Source organism: Oncorhynchus masou, unplaced genomic scaffold, assembly GCF_036934945.1.
Source record: "Oncorhynchus masou masou isolate Uvic2021 unplaced genomic scaffold, UVic_Omas_1.1 unplaced_scaffold_1053, whole genome shotgun sequence".
In the NCBI taxonomy this organism is placed as follows: Eukaryota; Metazoa; Chordata; class Actinopteri; order Salmoniformes; family Salmonidae; genus Oncorhynchus; species Oncorhynchus masou.
Window position 1 is genome coordinate 104,430 of NW_027016843.1, and position 19,775 is coordinate 124,204.

At 41.6% G+C, this 19,775-nt stretch overlaps 1 protein-coding gene across 3 annotated transcripts; it reads right to left on the bottom strand.

Annotated features, from left to right (window-relative positions):
• Nucleotides 1-303: 303 nt before the first annotated feature.
• On the bottom strand, nucleotides 304-6,619 carry LOC135539239 (polyadenylate-binding protein-interacting protein 2B-like). Of its 3 annotated transcripts, none has more exons than XM_064965062.1 (4): nucleotides 6,522-6,619; nucleotides 5,072-5,238; nucleotides 1,870-2,043; nucleotides 304-1,283 (listed from the first exon to the last, which is right to left on the bottom strand). In XM_064965062.1, the coding sequence occupies exons 1-4, from the start codon at nucleotides 6,595-6,597 to the stop codon at nucleotides 1,227-1,229; spliced, it is 474 nt and encodes a 157-aa protein (XP_064821134.1). In that variant the 5' UTR covers nucleotides 6,598-6,619; the 3' UTR covers nucleotides 304-1,226. The 3 variants fall into 3 exon arrangements, with proteins under 3 accessions (XP_064821134.1, XP_064821136.1, XP_064821135.1); XM_064965064.1 differs by having other exon boundaries at nucleotides 6,415-6,579; XM_064965063.1 differs by lacking the exon at nucleotides 6,522-6,619 and adding an exon at nucleotides 5,484-5,777.
• Nucleotides 6,620-19,775: the final 13,156 nt, after the last annotated feature.

Here is a 19,775-nt window from a genome sequence, read left to right on the forward strand (position 1 = left end):
GAACTACCCTGGCCTGTCCAGACCCAAGACCAGCCCTGCGTACAGACAGAACAGAGACAACTGACCTAAACCATCTTCAGGATTAGACCTGCATGATCTCTAGTCGATGTTCAACCTGACAAAGGTTCAGAAAATAAACATTTGAAATGTATTTTGACAATTCAGAGATACTTGTTTGTGTCGACATTCTCAAACCCACAGCGTGATCTTTTGAGGGGTCCTTTAGCTACGGTAATGACAGGTTACTGGACATGTAATAACAGAATCAAACCTGTATATAAAACAATGAACAAGACACCAAAGTCCCAGAGGGTACCTGATCTTTATTCCATCATACTTTGTCCTCGTTTGTTAATGCAAGTCGCACACTGTGACAGGATTTCAACTCAAGTTTTTACATATCAACCAAACGAAAAAACGAAATTGTTGCCATGGAAATCCCTCGCAGGTCAGCTACACCCCCGCAGCCAAATCCCATCCAATCCTTCTGTACATTGCAGCATGTCAATCTTTCGCCAAGCCTACTTCGCCCTACACACTACCTACCCTAAAACCAGCCTCCGAGGAAAAGAAAAACATCCAGAAAAGAGAAAAGACAAAAAAAGGAAACTGCAACAATGATCAGGGGAGAGACAAATCTCCAGCCACGATCACCACGACGACAGACTCACACGGCTGCACTTGAGATTGAGGAGAAAGAACAAAAATAAACACCAAACTTTCTACGCAGATCTGACCTCCAGTTCTGCCGTCTGTCCAATAAGAACATCTTATACTGATGGCCCCTCCCAATCTGTCCAATAGGATTATTTTATACTGATATGGCCCCTGCCCACCCTTCTCCCATCACTGCCCCTTGCCTAGTTAACCACATAGGAACAAAACGGAAATAAAAGGCTGCGTTCCCCTACTCAGACGGTGCTGACGCATTCCAGATCTTCCAACTCCTGAATAGGTATTTTATTTATAACCCTAACCACATGTCATAGCAATCTGGTGCCCGACGGCACAGTAGACGACTTGGCACGTAACCATAGGTTGATGCATGCAACGTCTGAGCAGGCGAATGCGACCAAAAGCTTATTGAAGAGTATACCCCAGCCCACCCTCCAACCCCACCCCATGTACCCCACACAGCCCAAAAGCAGGCGAGTGCAAGGGTGTCTGCTGGGAAGCCAGCAGTCACAAAGAGTCTTTATGAGGGTTCCCCTACTGGCGGGAGGACCCTAGTATTTCATTCCCGGAACAAACTCCTTCGCCTCTGGGTTCAAGCTGCTCTTGCGCTGTAAAAAGAGAGGAGAGATTTAGTATAGGAGCATACAAAAAGGACCCAGACCTGTATGAACAGGTAAAAACAACAGGGCCTCAACATTAAAAACGGACAAGAGGCGGCGGTTCGGATTGTAACATGCAGGATAGTTTCTCCAGCTGATGGTCGTTTCCCTGCCAGATTAACCCTAGTCCCAGACTAAAAACAGATTTTAATGGAGAATTTCCTTTCTGCATGGTCTTTAGTCTAGGACTAGGCTTAATATTTTGGGGGGAAACTAGCCAAAGAGTAGGAGCGGTATCGTGTCTGTGCTCAAACAACTGGAGAAGATGGGCTACCTATGGTATCTAGGTACTGAATGTGGATAACGCTCCACAGCAAATACTTTTCAGGCTTTTAACTCTCAGGTTAACTCTAAGGGACAAAATATGAATCCTTGTCCTGGACTGAATAAAGAATCTCCGTTGAACACGCTTTTTAGTCCAGGATTCAACTTTGTGTCTGGGAAACTGGCCCTATAAATATAGTGACGGTTTGGTCGACGACGCTCAGACATTCTGACGGACAAACATTCTGACAGGACTTCTGACAGGACTTACCGCGAGTTCATCTGCGTTGCCATTGGAGACAGATAGCCCGTTGAGCTGTTGCTGAATCTGCCCCACCCCAGGGGCGAGGTCTCTGGCAGGGATGAACCAATCCTGATCCTCCTCTTCCAGCATTTCCTGGAAACAGCGTTCTAAGAACTCCTGTTCCAGAAGCTCCTCCTCCACCTGGGATGACCACACAATAGGGGAAGAATAGGGCTGGATTACAATCAGCACTAGATGATGATTATTTCTTAATGTCTTTCCTCGTGTCCTCTATCCTTGCCTCCTTCTCAAAGCACTGGAGGGCAGCCCAGGTTCGAGGGGAGTGTACAAAACATTAAGAACAGCATTCATTTGCCGGGGCAGGGGCTTAACAATGTGTCCAAAGCGTTCCACAGGTATGCAGGCCCATGTGGACCACAATGCTCCAACGTAATATGGGTTCTATTTAATTTTACACCATTTGAGCTAGTGACAAGCTTTTTCTTTGCTTTAAAGCTGAAAGCATGACTGTCAGAAATCCGTTTTCCCCCTCTGGCACTGCTGAGTGACAACTTGCAAAGCCTACTCAGATTGGCCTATAGTGCTGGTTACACCAGGGATGAAGAGACAATGTATCAACTTTGCTCACTCTGCGGGCTGCTCCAATGTATCAAATGTAACAGAAGACTGATAAGGGTCTGCATCCCTGATCGCCTGCTAAATTATATTTTAAAAATGGATGGAAAAAAATAGATGTGCAGGAAAGAGAATCAGGTGAGTGACGGCTGGAAGGGGATGTGGGCCATGCGGCTTGCTGAGCAGAGCTGATATGAACATTATCGGACCCGTCGCATATAAGGACCGGCGAATACAATAAACTATTTGAGATAACTCAGCAAAAAAAGAAAACTGTCCTCTCACTGTCAACTGCGGTTATTTTCAGCAAACGTGTAAATATTTGTATGAACATAAGATTTGACAAAAACTGAACAAGTTCCATAGACATGTGACTAACAGAAATGGAATAGTGTCCCAGAACAAAGGGGGGGTCAAAATCAGCAGTCACTTAATGCAGCTGGTGGCCACACCAGATAGTACGGCAGTGCATCTCCTCCTCATGGACCGCACCAGACTTGCCAGTTCTTGCTGTGAGATGTTACCCCACTCTTCCACCAAGGCACCTGCAAGTTCCCAGACATTTCTGGGGGAATGGCCCTAGCCCTCACCCTCCGGTTAAACAGGTCCCAGACGTGCTCAATGGGATTGAGATCCGGGCTCTTCGCTGGCCAAGGCAGAACACTGACATTCCTGTCTTACAGGAAATCATGCACAGAACAAGCAGTGTACCTGGTGGTATTGTCATGCTGGAGGGTCATGTCAGGATGAGCCTGCAGGAAGGGTACCACATGAGGGAGGATGTCTTCCCTGTAACGCACAGCGTTGAGATTGTCTGCAATGACAACAAGCTAGGTCCGATAATGCTGTGACACACCGCCCCAGACCATGGACTCTCCACCTCCAAATCAATCCCGCTCCAGAGTACAGGCCTCGGTGCAACGCTCATTCCTTCGACGATAAACGCAAAACTGACCGTCACCCCTGGTGAGACAAAACTGCGACTTGTCAGTGAAGATCACTTTTTGACAGTCCTGTCTGGTCCAGCAATGGTGGATTTGTACCCATAGGCAACGTTGTTGCCGGTGATGTCTGGTGAGAACCTGCCTTACAACAGGCCTACAAGCCCTCAGTCCAGCCTCTCTCAGCCTGTTGCGGACAGTCTGAGCACCGATTGGGGGGATTGTGCGTTCCTGGTGTAACTAGGGCAGTTGTTGTTGCTATCCTGTACCTGTCCCGCAGGTGTGATGTTCAGATGTACCGATCCGTGCAGGTGTTGTTACATGTGGTCTGCCACTGCGAAGACAATCAGCTGTTCGTCCTGTCTCCCTGTAACGCTGTCTTAGGTGTCTCACAGTACGGACATTGGAATTTATTGCCCTGGCCACATCTGCAGTCCTCATGCCTCCTTGCAGCATGCCTAAGGCACGTCCACACAGATGAGCAGGGACCCTGGGCATCTTTCTTTTGGCCGATTTTTTCAGAGTCAGTAGAAAAGCCTCTTTAGTGTCCTAAGTTTTCATAACTGTGACCTTAATTGCCTACCGTCTGTAAGCTGGTAGTGTCTTAGTGACCGTTCCACAGGTGCATGTTCATTCATTGTTCATGGTTCATTGAACAAGCATGGGAAACAGTGTTCAAACCCTTTACAATGAAGATCTGTGAAGTTATTTGGATTTTTACAAATTATCTTTGAAAGACATTGTCCTGAAAAAGGGACGTCTTTTTTTTGCTGAGTTATATTTTTTTATTACTGAAATTATTAAGAAAACTGACAGGCGCCAGTTGGTTCTTTAGATCAGTCGGGCCGAAAAATGTGGTATTATCATATGAAACAGTATTCTAAAAATGTTGGTGTCATATGTATCATGACGTTTTGGTACCTTGGTACTGGTATACAACACTACTCTGAATGGCACATACACACAATCTATGTCTCAATAGTCTCAAACTTCAAAACCCCTTATTTAAGCCGTCATTTACACTTATTGAAGTGGAATTAACAAGTTAAATCAATAAGGGATCATAGCTTTCACCTGGTCAGTCTATGTCAGGACAGTGCATGTCAGAGTAGAATATAGCATGAAGTCCAAGGAACTGTCCGTAGATCTCCAAGATAAAATTGTGATGAGGCATATATCTGCGGAAGGGAATATGAACTACCCAGACTCTGCCTAGAGCTGGCCGTTCGACCAAACTGAACAACCGGGCAAGAAGGGAGAACCTGCCAGAAGGACAACAGTCTCTACAGCACTTCACCAATTTGGGCTTTATGGGAGAGTGGCACATGACAGCATGGCTGGAGTTTGCAAAAAGGCATGTGAAAGACAGAGCACAAGGCAAACAATTCTGTGGTCTGATGGGGAAATGTTTAACTCTTTGGATGCCGCTCCCCATCTAACTTAACAGAGCTTGAGAAAACCTGCAAGGAAGAGTGAACATGCCCCTTGATCCTAAGAGTAGAGTAACCTGATCCTAGATCTGTGTACAATGCCAGGCAATATCTATCCAGGGCAACATTCCTCACCTTTTAGTGTGTGTGGTCTGTTCACCTGTGTGGGTGTCCCTCTGTCCATACGTATGTACATAAAGAGTGGTCCTAAAAATCACTGACCTGTCTGTTGTAATCCTCCTCGTTCTCCATCCACATGTAGTCAGCGAAGGGGTTGTTGTTGTTGCCCACCTCTCCCTCCTTGTGCCCATTGGCCACGTTCTCTTTCCCGGGGGCACTGCTGCCGCCTGGTGTTTTCGCCATCTCAGGACTGTTCATCTCCGCAGGCTCTGTAGGGTTAACGGTTTCACACATGCATAAATGGCAACCCACTTTAAAGTGGGGCAAATGGCTTTCAAATTGAGAGTAAAGCTCAGCTTGGGTAAACTGAATAAATTACGTGTTTAATAAACATTAAGGTCAAAAAACGTAGCTAAAACATAAGAGTAGAAAGTTAAACCGTTATCTACCCACACATGAAAAAATGTATATTGCCAAAACGCAAATAAAGTGCATACTTCATTATTTTACTTACTACTTGCTATTGTCATACTAGTTCAAGTAGACCAAGAGTAGCGAGTCAGTGGCTGCGCTTACAGCTGACGTGGATACAATTACAAGCTAGCCAGTTCCTACCGTTATAACTCAACACCTAGCTAACGCGTTACCTGTATCGTCAGCATTGAAGGATGCACATGTCACGAGAAAAAAAGTGATGACAAACCCCACATGGAGCGAGGCCTACCTGCGTGTCACAGCTGCAACAAGCCAGCCAATTAGCTAACTGGAGTAACGTTAGTTACAGCTAACATTACCGTTCATCGCAGCACAAATTCTATTTTGAGTATTGGCAGTTTGCTAGTGAGCTAGTTACAGTAGCTAGCTTACTAGTTGGTAAACAACGTTAGGTAGTTTGCTAGTTGGTACACAACGTTAGCTAACTACGTAGCTAGCGAACTCAGAAAACTAGCACGGACTAGCTAACTAGATAGCCAACTTAAGTAGCCTGAAAATAATTTGTGATATAAAAGGGTTGTAGTTTCGACTAAATTTACTGTAGCCGGATGAAACGAGTTATTTAAGTTAGCATTCACTAGATAACACATCGTGCAATCACCCTATCAAAAAGGCTTTGGCATACTAAGGTTACTAGCGAGCAAGAAAGCTACTTGGCTAGCGAGCTTGCTAACTAACTTGAAATATATAAAAACACGCATATTGGATCAAACTTGGCTAGCAAGCTGTTTTTGATGTACAGACTGAATGTTATGTCACCTGTAACTAGCAAAGCCTTCTTACTACCTTGGATTGTCTTTGTAGCTAGCTATAAAACTGCTAGCTGGTAGTGGTAGAAACAAGCTAAATCAAACTTAGCTCGAAGGCTAACAGCGTGACATGCACACACGATTCAGGTCAAATTGTATCTGGAATGCAAGCAGCCAGTAGCGCAACAAAAACGTAGCTACCTGGCATCGTTGGATAAATATTTAAAGACCACTCGATATATCTTCAATGTTTGACAGGGCAATTCGTCGACTTTACAGCTAATTTGCTATCAAGCTAGCCAACTCACTACATTCCATCAAGACGCTCACGGGGGACTTCCGTTTCGTCGTTGAGTTCCCCCAGCCCGCTATATCAGTCGTCATATACCAACCTCAGCGCATCAACTGAGAGGTTGATGTCATGGGCATGCGATTATTTTTATTTTTATTTCTTTTTATTTAACTAGGCAAGTCAGTTAAGAACACATTCTTATTTACAATGACTGCCTACCAAAAGGCCCCTGCGGGGACGGGTCCTGGGATTGAATAATAATAATAATAAATACAATATTTTAATATAGGCCAAAACACACATCACAACAAGAGAGACAATACAACACTACACAAAGAGAGACCTAAGACAACATAGCAAGGCAGCAACACACGACACACAACAAAACATGGTACAAACATTGGGCACAGTCAACAGCACAAAGTTTAAGAAGGTAGAGACAACAATATTTCACACAAAGCAGCCACAACTGTCAGTATGCAGCCTAGCCCAAAACGCTCGAAATTTGCTGAAATGCATTTTGTTCATATATGCACAAATTGATTGTGAGACTGTGCTGCAGCAAGAGTGTCCATGATTGAGTCTTTGCATGAAGAGATTGAGATTAAACTGTCCATGAGATTAAAGTGTCCAGTTTGAGTGTTTGTTGCAGCTTGTTTCAGTTGCTCGCTGCAGTGAACTGAAAGAGCAGCGACCCAGGGATGTGTGTGCTTTGGGGACCTTTAACAGAACGTGACTGGCAGAACAGGTGTTATATGTGGAGGATGAGGGCTGCAGTAGGTATCTCAGACAGGGGGGAGTGATGCATAAGAGGGTTTTATAAATAACCATCAACCAGTGGGTCTTGTGACGGGTATACAGAGATGACCAGTTTACAGAGGAGTACTTGCTGGTGTGTTTTGGATCATTGTCCTGCAGCAGAACCCAAGTGCTCTTCAGTTTGAGGTCACAAACCAGACATTCTCCTTCAGGATTTTTTGGGAGAGAGCAGAATTCATGGTTCCATCCATCACAGCAAGTTGTCCACGTTCTAAAGCAGCCCGAGACCATCACACGACCACCACCATATTTGACTTTTGGTGTGATGTTCTTTATCTGAAATGCTGTGTTACTTTTACGCCAGATGTAACGGGACGCACACCTTCCAAAAAGTTCAACTTTGACTCATCAGTCCACAGAATATTTCCCCAAAAGTCTTGGGGATCATCAAGATGTTTTTTTGCCAAAATTGAGACAAGCCTTTATGTTCTTTTTGCCATGGATGTCATTTTTGCTCAGTCTCTTTCTTATGGTTGAGTCATGAACACTGACCTTAACTGAGGCAAGTGAGGCCTGCAGTTCTTTAGATGTTGTTGTGGGTTCTTTTGTGACCTCTTGGATGAGTCGTCGCTGCTCTCTTGGGGTAATTTTGGTAGGCCGGCCACTCCTGAGAAGGTTCACCACTGTTCAACACTTTCTCCATTTGGGATAATGGCTCTCACCTTGGTTCGCTGGAGTCCCAAAGCTTTAGAAATGGCTTTGTAACCCTTTCCAGACTGATAGATGTCAATTACTTGTTTCTCATCTGTTCCCGAATTTCTTTGGATCACGTCACGATGACTTGCTTTTTGAGTTCTTTTGGCCTACTTCACTTTTTTCCCTTAATAAATCAAATTATCAATTAAAAACTACATTTTGGGTTTATCTTTGTGTAATATTTAATTTAGTGTGATGATCTGAAACATTTAAGTGTGACAAATGTGTAAAAAATAAGAAATCAGGATGGTAGAAAATACTTTTTCACAGCACTGTAGTTGCTGTAGTTATAAACAGATAAGATAAGCAGCATTGTTTTGTTGAAAGACAAATTAAGTGAATTGATTGCACCCAAAATGTCCATTTACATTTATAGGATACCTATAATATTCAATAAACATAGTACCCTACATTAGATTTGGACCAAACCTCTTCTTAACAATGATTAAAATGTGAGGAATCCAAATTAATGGTAAAAAGCCACCCACGGAACCCCCAAAACCCCACACCAAGCCCACCCCAACGGCCAGTATACCTGATTCATTCTCTATGTCTGACAAGTAGTACAAAGCTGTGGCTCGTAGTATTGTGTCTTCATAGTATTTCATGCATCCTCTGTGAATTTGGTGATGGTTATTTTCCCCTGTTCAGAGAAATCAGTCATTGAAGTTTCTAAGTTTATGTACCATCATACAACCTAATATTACCATGTTCTGGTGCTGTCCCTAATATTACCATGTCCTGGTGCTGTTCCTAATATTACCATGTTCTGGTGCTGTTCCTAATATTACCATGTTCTGGTGCTGTTCCTAATATTACCATGTTCTGGTGCTGTTCCTAATATTACCATGTTCTGGTGCTGTTCCTAAAAAAGGTGTGAAGAACCCCCAATCAATGTTAATTCAAGGCTGAACCTTTAAATGATAATCATTTATAAATGCAGAGTGAATAGTTCAAATTAGACCAATGTATTTGCCCAGGAAAAATAAAAACTGCTTTGAGGGCTACTCATTCTTCATTTCATTCTTTCACTTTCTTTCTTCATTGCATCTTCTATTGTGGTGATGTTGTTACATTCCAAATATTGGTGACCAGTTGCAGTGGTTGGTACACAACATGTGTCCTCTCTGTTTGGCCAAGAATAGGATATTGCTGGATAACTTGGACGGATTCATTTCAACTTCACGACCATGTTTTTATCATCCACAGCATCGCCATTTCCAATCCAGCACTCATCATCATAGCAGCAAACTAGACAATAGAAAATCAGATCAAAATCAGATCTAAGGGTTTCCCGAGGACCAAGTCAAACTTAATGGCATCATTTGTGACACTGCAAACTCTCTTTGCACCTATGAGGCTTTTGAAGAGTGTAATGAAGTGATGGAAGCTGCTGGTTCCTGCCAGAGTTATTGTGTTCTAGTTTGCTGCTATGATGATGAGCACTGGATTGGAATGACTGACTCTGGGCATGATAAAAACATGGAGGTAAAGGTGAAACTTCTGCATCCAATAAGGTCATTTTATTGGCCAACCCTCCCCCCCCCCCCTCCATCCCCAACAGCTACACCATCATGCACCCTCACCAAGTAACCTGTGTTTCTCCTGTTCGTAAACTGATGCCACCCATCACCTCACTTAATGGACCACACCTGACATGCAAATGTTTTCCACTGGTTATGACAACACTAAGTGATGTTTAGTATGGTTGAAGAGAATATGGAGTGCAGTGTAGAATGTGTGATGGGTGGATAGGGCCCCAAGTTTTTCCAGACCAGGTCAAGTCAAAAGACTAGGAAATCTCCAGGACCTAGTTACACAATATGGTGATTAGTGCATTATAGCTGGAACTGCCCACTGATTTCAAGGATAAATATATTGAAATATGATTATTGTATTGTCCCCCACAATTAAATCAGGGTGGAGACTATGTATCCATCACATTCCATCCGCCTGTCAGTCACACGCGATATCTCAGTCAGCACTGGCGCGATTTCTATGAAAACTGGCTAAAAGATGTGTCTTGCTATAGAGATCCGTCATTTACTTAAACTGATAGGCCCAAGTGTCACGTTCTGACCTTAGTTCCTTTGTTATGTCTTTGTTTTAGTATGGTCAGGGCGTGAGTTGGGTGGGTTGTCTGTGTTCGTTTTTCTATAATTTGGGAATTCTGTGTTCGGCCTAGTATGGTTTTCAATCAGAGGCAGCTGTCAATCGTTGTCCCTGATTGAGAATCATACTTAGGTAGCCTGGTTTCACTTTTGATTTGGGGGTTTTGGGACTGTTTCGTTTATTCACGGTTATTGTTTTGTTCCAGTGGTCTGTTGTGTTTTGATGAAACATTATGGACACTTACCACGCTGCGCATTGGTCCTCCGATCCTTCTCGCTACTCCTCCTCAGAAGAGGAAGACGAGATCCGTTACGCCAAGGGGGACGATATAGTAATCAACTGAAATCAAACATTTTTAACAAGGATATCTCCTGTCTCGTTTGATCTTGAATTGTTGTCACTAATTGGGGGGTGCTGCATCATTCGTGGGGGATAACATGTTTACTGTTACCTTGTTTGATATTATAATTAGTTATTTTTTATATAAATATACAGGCATATCCTTTGTGTATCATCGTTAAAGAAGACAGACAGACAGGGAGCTCCTTAATAATTATTTATTGAATCAGATCATCTCCAACAATATCTACATTGTAACTTTCAAGCACCATCATCTATTATTTCAAGAGAAAACACATGTAAATGTTTGGTGCCAGTCTGTTTCTGCCTTAGTCAACTGAATTGTCTGTCTCTCTTCCAATAAAATATCACACTAAAGTTGAAACAGAATGACACCAGGTCTATTTATAAACAAGTACATTATAGCCGGGATTCAAAATTAAACCACGCTATATCAAACTTGATATTTTAAGGTCATTTCAAATTGAGCCGACGTGCAACATTTACTTTCAATCTCATGTCTGCGAGTGCAGTACCGTTGACTTTAAAAGCGACATTGTCTATAAGTGCGATTGGATTGAATCCCGGCCTATATATCCACATTTTCTTGCTAAATATGGAAGACTTGAGAAGTGCTTAGGCTGGTTTACACATTATGTGGGTATATAAACTGCAGACCCAATATTACCAAACAAAATCGACAGGGCAGGGAATCAAACCCTCACTTTCGAGTCTACTGATTACTTTGGAAATAGATTCAAACATCATGAATTGGAAAACAATCACAATAAAAAAAAAAAAACATAAGACAGAAATATAATGACATATTGTACATTTTCTAAAGCACTAATGGTTGAAGAGATTTTACTTCATGTCTTAGAGACTTCTGATGCAGGGTAGTTTCCCAACCCTGTGGAGGTAGAGGAGGGGCTGCACAAACCCAGACATTATAACAATGCACAAACAAATAGACATGCCTATAAAAAAGTCTATGTAGGGAATGTAACTTTGAGTCTGTGCCATCAATGCCAGTGGGAGTTGAGACACAGTAGCATACACCAGAATAATCAAAATGATCTTAAAGGCCTTCATCTTAATGCTGTTTGTCCCCTCCCTGTCCCCATCCCCCGGCCCTGGACGTTTCAGAGCCCAGAGAACTGAGAGGCAGCAGAATGACATCAGAGAAAAATAGATCAGTGATTGGGCAAATATAGAGTAGAAGAACACTGGTAAATAGTTAGCAAACAAAGATAAACAGCAGAACCCAAGAACCATCATCCAGACAACACTACAACACCCCACCCTGTATCTCAGGGGTTTGTACTTCAGGAAGACCACAGGGTGGACCACCGCCAGGTAGCGCTCCACACAGATACAGGACAGGAACAGGGGACGGCCAGTGAAAACAAACCCATAGGAAAAAGCAGCAGCTTTTGCGTTAAAACCAGACTGGGTGTAGAGTTCAGCCATGCTGAAGGCATTTAAGAGGCTGAAGATGATCTCAGACACGGTCAGGTTGAGAGAGAAGAACTCTGAGGACATCGTCCCTCCAGCTCCAGTCAATATCAGCCACAGGATGTAGACATTGGTGGGGAGACCCAGGATGATGTTGATTGAAAAGGAAGCGGTAAGAAAGGGGAATAAGTATGCCACAAGGAAAGCCTTTACACCAGGATCAATGAGCGAGACAGGAGGAGATGTGAACGTATCATTGTCTTTAGTCAAGTTCATCTCAACGATGTATGTAACCGTAATGTGAGAAAGTTCTTGAGATCTGTAAAGGAAAGAGCTAAAGAGAGAGAGAGAGAGATGGAGAGAGGGAGGGAGTGAGCGGGAGGGAGAGAGAAGAGAGAGCGAGGGAGAGGAGGATTGTTATATAAACAACAGGTTTATGCAAAGTATTTCTCTCAATATAATACCAGTCTTTATTCATATTATATATGCACATATAATAATTATGTTTCCAGTCTAATAGGGTGTTTGGTAAAGACACTTCTTTTTTACTCTGTTTGAAAAACATATGTGAATCTCTGAATCCTGTCAACGAGGTGTGCAGCCTAGTTAGAACCATAAGAAAGCAACCAAAACATAGAGCAAAATGGGGGGAAGGAGGGAAACAGAGAGGAAGAGAGAGGGAGGGATAGAAAGGGAGAGAGAGAGGTATAGAAACAGAGGAGGACACTTTTACAAGCAACATGATCATGTAAACTATTTATAACTTGCTATAATTGCAGTCATTACTCATCTTATATATGCACATATAATCATTCTGTAACCACAGCAATAGGGTGTTGATGCAGTATTATTCTGGTAATGACAGATTATTTTTTACATTGGTTGAAAAATGTATTAAAAACACTGAGTACCATCAACTAGGTGTGCAGCTGTGCCAAAATCACAATGAAACACACACAAAACCCAATGAAGCTAAATTAATAAAGATACTCTCTTACCAGCCTTTGTAGATAATATAATCAATAGAGATTATCACTTTGTAAACATGACGAAATATCAAAATATGTCGATATATTTGTATAAATTGCTAATATTACAATAGTTTTGCTCACAAGCTACATCAATCTATATCAGTTGAGATGAATGAAATTCAAAATGAAAAATTACAATTTAAAAATACAAATGCAACTATTTAACTCACCTGTAGCCTATTGATTCAGCGTCTCTGTCCTCTGAGGTGTGATGGGTTGTGTCTGTCACAGGTGCCTGGAACTGATGACCTCACACTAAATATCCAAATCTCTGCCCTGCCCTGCCACACCTGCTTGTCGTGTCATCTCAACCTGCGGATGTAGACCACAGTGTATCTACAATGGTACCCTATTCCTTATAAAGTGCAGTACTTTTGACTAGAGCCCTAGTTAAATAAAGTTGAACTAAAATAAAATAAATAAATATAGGGTATAGGTTGCCATTTTAGAAGTCGACCAGAGCTCTGACGTGGAATGTCAGATTGTAGGAAAATAACAAGTCAAAATATATTTTTTAAGCGTGCATTCAACGGTCAACACTGATACTTTAATTGTCACCGTTAAAAGTCATTTTTCTCTTGAGATTCGAAAAAAACTGTGTTCCATATTTCTGAATGTTCTAATGAGGTGAAAGAAATTATACATTTTTACAAAATTACATTGCCCGAAAAAAAATCTATTCTTGGAGGACTCAGTCACCTCTTCCTCAGAGACACCTGATACACCCGATACAGTCCAGTGTCCACAGGGGGATTGGATGCCTATCCATGTCTTGAGGATGTCGGGAAATGCCTTTTAAACAGGCCACTAGGGGTAACAATTACCAACAAGTACGCTTTGGTTGGGGGTTATGAGCGTAATCACATGACTCGTGATTAGTCGGGGACACTGGTTCTTCTATTTCTTTATTTGAACCCTATCTCAAACTTTAACTCTCACAACCTTTCAGAATTAGTTCTTGAACCTTAACTTAACCTTAACCTCCCTCCAAACAGAGAGAACACGTGTGTGTCTCTCTCTCTCTCTCTCTTTTGCTCCCTCCTGCCCTCCCTCTCTCCTTCACCTACAACCACACCCTCAGCCACCCCCACTCAGACACCTGTATTTCACCGGTCTGCAAACTGATGCTGTCCATCACCTCACTAGATGGACCACACCTGACATGCAAATGTTTTCCACTGGTTATGACAACACTAAGTGATGTTTAGTATGGTTGAAGAGAATATGCTGTGCTGTGTAGAATGTGTTATAGATTGATGGATAGGGCCCAGAGTTTCTCCAAACCAGGTCAGGTCAAAAAGTCAGGATAGACTCGAGGCCCTAGTTACACAACATGGTGGTCAAGGCAGAAGACTTCAATGTAAATGTCATGACACCATTATAGCTGGAACTGACCATTGATTTCATGGAAAAATATAATATATATAATTGTATTTGTTATTATAGTTATTGTTATTTTTTATTAGAAATATAGATATATATCCTTTAATTATCCTCTTTAAAGAAGACAGACTGACAGGAAGATCATAATTAAGTATGTATTTAATCTCATCAACCCAACAATATCTACACTGTAACTTTCAAGGAAAATAATCATTCATCATTTCAAGAGAAACACATGTAAATGTTTGGCGCCAGTCTATTTCGGTATTAACCAGCTAAATTGTTGGTCTTTCTGCCAATAAAATGTCATGCTAAAGTTTAAACAGAATGACACTAGGTCTATTTACAACAAGTACATTATGAACGGGATTCAATATGTTAAATGCGTTACCATGCTTGACATTTTAAAGGTAATTTCAAATTGAGCCGACATGTGCAGCATTTCCCTTGAATACCATCTCCACGAACGTGGTACCATTACCTTTAAAAGCTGCATTGTCTACAAGCGCGAATGGTTTAAGTCCCGGCCTATACCACAATGTTCTTGCAAAATATGGACAATTTGAGAAGCTATTTGGCTGGTTTACACTCTATGTTTGTACATAAACTGCAGACCCAATATTAACACTGTTGACACTGTTGTATATGCTACTGCCCCTACGGCAGCTCAGGTTCTGACTCTTCAGTCTGATTTTACTACCTTGCAGAAAGCCTTAGTTGACCTGAAGTTGGTACTAGACGCTGGTAAATACAAGTACATGTTATTTTCCTAATCATGTAATAATGTAACTGATGATTTGTCCATAAGTACCTCAGATGGTGCCCTTATTGATCGTGTTCCCGCCTATAACTATCTGGTCATCTGGATTGATGAAAAGGTATGTTTTAAAAAGCATGTTGACGAGTGAGTCAAGACATGAAGAGTTAAGTTGGGCTTCTCCTGTAGGAATAGGGCTTGTCTTTCATTAAATAGTAGAAAACAGATCATTCAGTCTACATTCATTCCTGTTATAGATGATGGTGATATTATAAACATGAATGCAGCTAACAGGGTTATGAAGCCCTTGGACACAATTAATAGAGCACTTCAAGTAACATATGCACACTTCATTATATAACATCTGACAGACACTCACTTCCCTTTCTGTCACTCTCCTTGTTCGGGCGGTGCTCGGCGGTCGACCACTGCATCCTTTATCATTTTCAACTGGTTTTGTCTTGTCTTCCCACCTGGTTTCAATCTTCATTACCTGTTGTGTAAACATGTTTCCCCTCATGTCTTTGTCAGAGATTGTTTTATTGTCAGTGTAGTTTTTTGTTGTATAGGTGCGCGACCTGGAGTCTGTACATTTGAATGGAGCATGTTAGGTGGACATTTATTCAACGACTCCATTTACACTCTAATTTCTTGTTAACAAACTGACACATAGTTTTGGACAAAACACGTCAGTTGAGGACATCCACTTTTGGAGCATGATAAATTGGTTTTCAAGTCCAAAACTGTAGTTTTGGCAAGTTGTTTAGGACATCCATTTGTTTACAGAATTGTTTACAGACAGATATTTCACTTATAATTCACTGTATCACAATTCCAGTGGGTCAGAAGTTTACATACACTAAGTTGACTGTGCCATTAAATAGCTTGGATAATTCCAGAAAATGATGTCATGGCTTTAGAAGATTCTGATAGGCTAATTGACATAATTTGAGTCAATTGGAGGTGTACCTATGGATGTATTTCAAGGCCCACCTTCAAACTCAGTGCCTCTTTGCTTGACATCATGGGAAAATCAAAAGAAATCAGCCAAGACATCAGAAAAAATTGTACACCTCCACAAGTCTGGTTCATCCTTAGGTGCAATTTACAAACGCCTGAAGGTACCACGTTCATCTGTACAAACAATAGTATGCAAGTATAAACACCATGGACCACGCAGTCGTCATACCGCTCAGGAAGGAGACACGTCCTGTCTCCTAGAGATGAACGTACTTTGGTAGGAAAAGTACAAATCAATCCCAGAACAACAGCAAAGGACCTTGTGAAGATGCTGGAGGAAACAGGTACAAAAGTATCTATATCCACAGTAAAAATGAGTCCTATATCGACATAACCTGAAAGGCCACTCAGCAAGGAAGAAATCACTGCTCCAAAACCACCATAAAAAGCCAGACTACACACATGGGAACAAAGATCGTACTTTTGGAGAAATGTCCTCTGGTCTGATGAAAGAAAAATAGAACTGTTTGGCCATAATGACCATCATTATGTTTGGAGGAAAAAGGGGAGGCTTGCAAGCCGGAGAACACCATCCCAACCGTGAAGCAGGTGGACAGCATCATGTTCTGGGGTGCTTTGCTGCAGGAGCGACTGGTGCACATCACAAAATAGATGGCATCATGAGGAAAGGAAAATTATGTGGATATATTAAAGCAAAATCTCAAGACATCAGTCAGGAAGTTAAAGCTTGGTCGCAAATGGGTCTTCCAAATGGACAATATCCCCAAGCATACTTCCAAAGTTGTGGCAAAATGGACAACAAAGTCAAGATATTGGAGTGGCCATCACAAAGCCCTGACTTCAATCCTACAGAAAATGTGTGGGCAGAACTGAAAAGCGTGTGCAAGCAAGGAGGCCTACAAACCTGACTCATTTACACCAGCTCTGTCAGGAGGATTGGGCCAACATTCACCCAACTTATTAAGGAAATTTAAGGCTACAAACCGTTTGACCAAAGTTAAACAATTTAAAGTGCAATGCTACCAAATACAAATTGAGTTACTTCTACCCACCGGGAATGTGATTAAAGAAATAAAAGCTGAAATAATTATTCTCTCTACTATTATTCTGACATGTCAACATTCTTAAAATAAAGTGGTGATACTAACTGAACTAAAACAGGTCATTTGTACTAGAATTAAATGTCAGGAATTGTGAAAAACTGATTTTAAATGTATTTGACTAAGGTGTATGTAAACTTCCAACTTCAACTGTAGGTCACTTCATTATTCTGTTTTTGTTTATAAAGCCTTACTCAATAAACTACCAATTTACTTAACTTAACATCATTGTTGAAATATATAAACTCTGATTACAACAATGACAGTGTTGGTTAATGATGGAGACTCCACGTGTGTCCACAGAGTTGTGTAAATCTGCCTTTTCCTACCAGGCCCCTGTCATGTGGAATAATCTCCAATGAGTTGTTGTCTCTGGGTCAGTTTCGGAGAAAGTCAAGGGATTTGTACACTGATACATGTGTTTGTTTTATTTGATTGTTAATAGAATATATTTTTGTGTTTAAATTTCTGTATTATTCCCAGGGCATATTTGCAAATGAGACCGAGGTGTCAATAATAAAAATGAACAAAACAAAATCTACAGGAAGGGAAGTCAAACCATCACTCCCATAATCTGATATTTCTGAAACATTTCTGAAAGTCATTAATTGGAACAAAAGACAGACCACGATGCAGGAGGGAGACTTCTGATGGTTCGTTATCGTTTTTGGGAATACAGCAAAATTGTATGTTTGTGTCTGGTGTTGTACCATTCTCTGTTGTCTCCTCTCCTCCCCGTGTCCAATGGTTCGTTGTGCATTGAACTGTTCTAAAATAAAAGTGCTTCTCACCTGATTTCTTGTGCAATGCATGGGTGGCCCTGAAAACAGAGGCAGCAGAATAACATAAATTAAAATAAGACCAGTATTTCACCCACAGGCGCATAATATATAACATTTAGGCCCTTTGACAGAACATGATTACAACCAACCAGACTAACCCAGAACATGTATCTGAGGAGTTTGTACTTCAGGAAGACCACAGGGTGGACCACCGCCAGGTAGCGTTCAAAACATATACAGCACTGGAACAGGGTCCAACCAGAGGAGAGACGAGGAGAGGGGGAATAGGGAGGTGCATGTAGACAACGAAGAAGACAGAACACAGGCAGTAGAGGATCTCAGATACAGCCAGGTTGAGAGAGAAGATCTCTGAGGCCATCGTCCACTCGCTTCAGCCACAGGACGTGGGACGATTGAGGATGAGGTTGACTGCATTGCAGTGCTGATAGAGGAAGCGTACTCCACATAGCCAGAGAGGACAGAGGAATGGTTGAAATATATATATATTTTTTTACAAAGCTCAGTTTGGAAGTACCAGCTTTGATGTCCCAACATCACTGTGGAAGGAAGAAAGAGAGTGAATTAGAGAGAGAGTGAAAGAGAGAGAGAGAGAAAGAGAGAGAGAGAGAGAGAGAGAGAGAGAGAGAGAGAGACAGAGAGAGAGAGAGAGACATAGAGAGAGAGAGAGAGAGAGTGAATGAGAGAGAGAGTGAAAGAGAGAGAGACAGAGAAAGAGGGAGGGATAAATGCATTAAATTAACTATCAACACCAGATCATACAATAAACAGCACATTTAAATAGCCTTATAAGGTGTTTCCTCAATACAAACTGAAAATACAAATTCCTGTAAGATATTCATAACAAAAATGGATAAATTATGCCATATCAATTTTTTTCTGCTATGAAACATTGTTGAATTCCAGAACTTGTACTGAAAACTAAAGGAAAAAAGCCTCAGAAGTGAACTTAATACATCTTCTACAACAACAATCTCGTTTTTGAAGAGGAAAAATATCAATTTCAAACCTTGACTGATGGAGCTCTTCTCTCTCCTGGAAAGTCTGTGTCTATCAAGAACTGAATGCTGAGTCATACATAACAGACACAACATAACAGGGGCAAAACTGATGGAATTGGAGAAGGGACTTCCTACCCTTATCCAATAACAATGATCATCTTAGTTTTTTTTAACCCGTTTTCCATGTGGTGTGTCCTGAACACAAGTCAGGTCTATTAGTCCCAGCTCGAACACCTGTGAGTCACAAACAGGTGCAGCAGGTCATTACACCTATGCAAATGATTGTGTTTGTCAGGACCTAATGGCCATACACAGTCTATGATTGATTCAGGAGGTTTTGTGAATCGTTGTTCACACTTCAGGCCTTAATTCTCAAATCAGTTTTGTTTTTCAAATCAGTTTTGGAATACTGACTGTCCCAACAGTAAGTTACTAGTGACCAAATCGTATTTGTGTGTGGTCAGACAGCAGTCATGTGTTGACATGTCTACTCTAGTTGTCATAGTGATGACGGGTGTGTGCGCCGTGGTGTAGGCTGATTGGTGCTCGTGCTTCCTATCACTCAGATGTTATGTAGCAAGCTAAGGTGACATTAATGCCTTCCATGGGTTTTTCCCAGTTGCTTTGAATGTAAAAAGTCATAGTGCAAGATTTTACCCCCGAGAGTGAATTCCCTGTGGCCCCGTAGAAATCTAATTAGCATAATAAAACAATCGCCATCACAATCCGTCAGTTTAAAATAGAGAAATCTGTTTTTGGTTGTTGCATTGTATGGCTCTCAATCCATTGTTGTCGT

Excerpts from the sequence above, each read along its gene's own strand:
- LOC135539239 (XM_064965062.1), bottom strand. The coding sequence starts at position 6,597 with ATGACGACTGATATAGCGGGCTGGGGGAACTCAACGACGAAACGGAAG. Across the intron at positions 5,239-6,521 it reads GAGCGTCTTGATGGAATGTA|AGCCTGCGGAGATGAACAGT; the intron begins GTGAGTTGGCTA and ends TTAACCCTACAG. Across the intron at positions 2,044-5,071 it reads AGGAGGATTACAACAGACAG|GTGGAGGAGGAGCTTCTGGA; the intron begins GTCAGTGATTTT and ends TGGTCATCCCAG.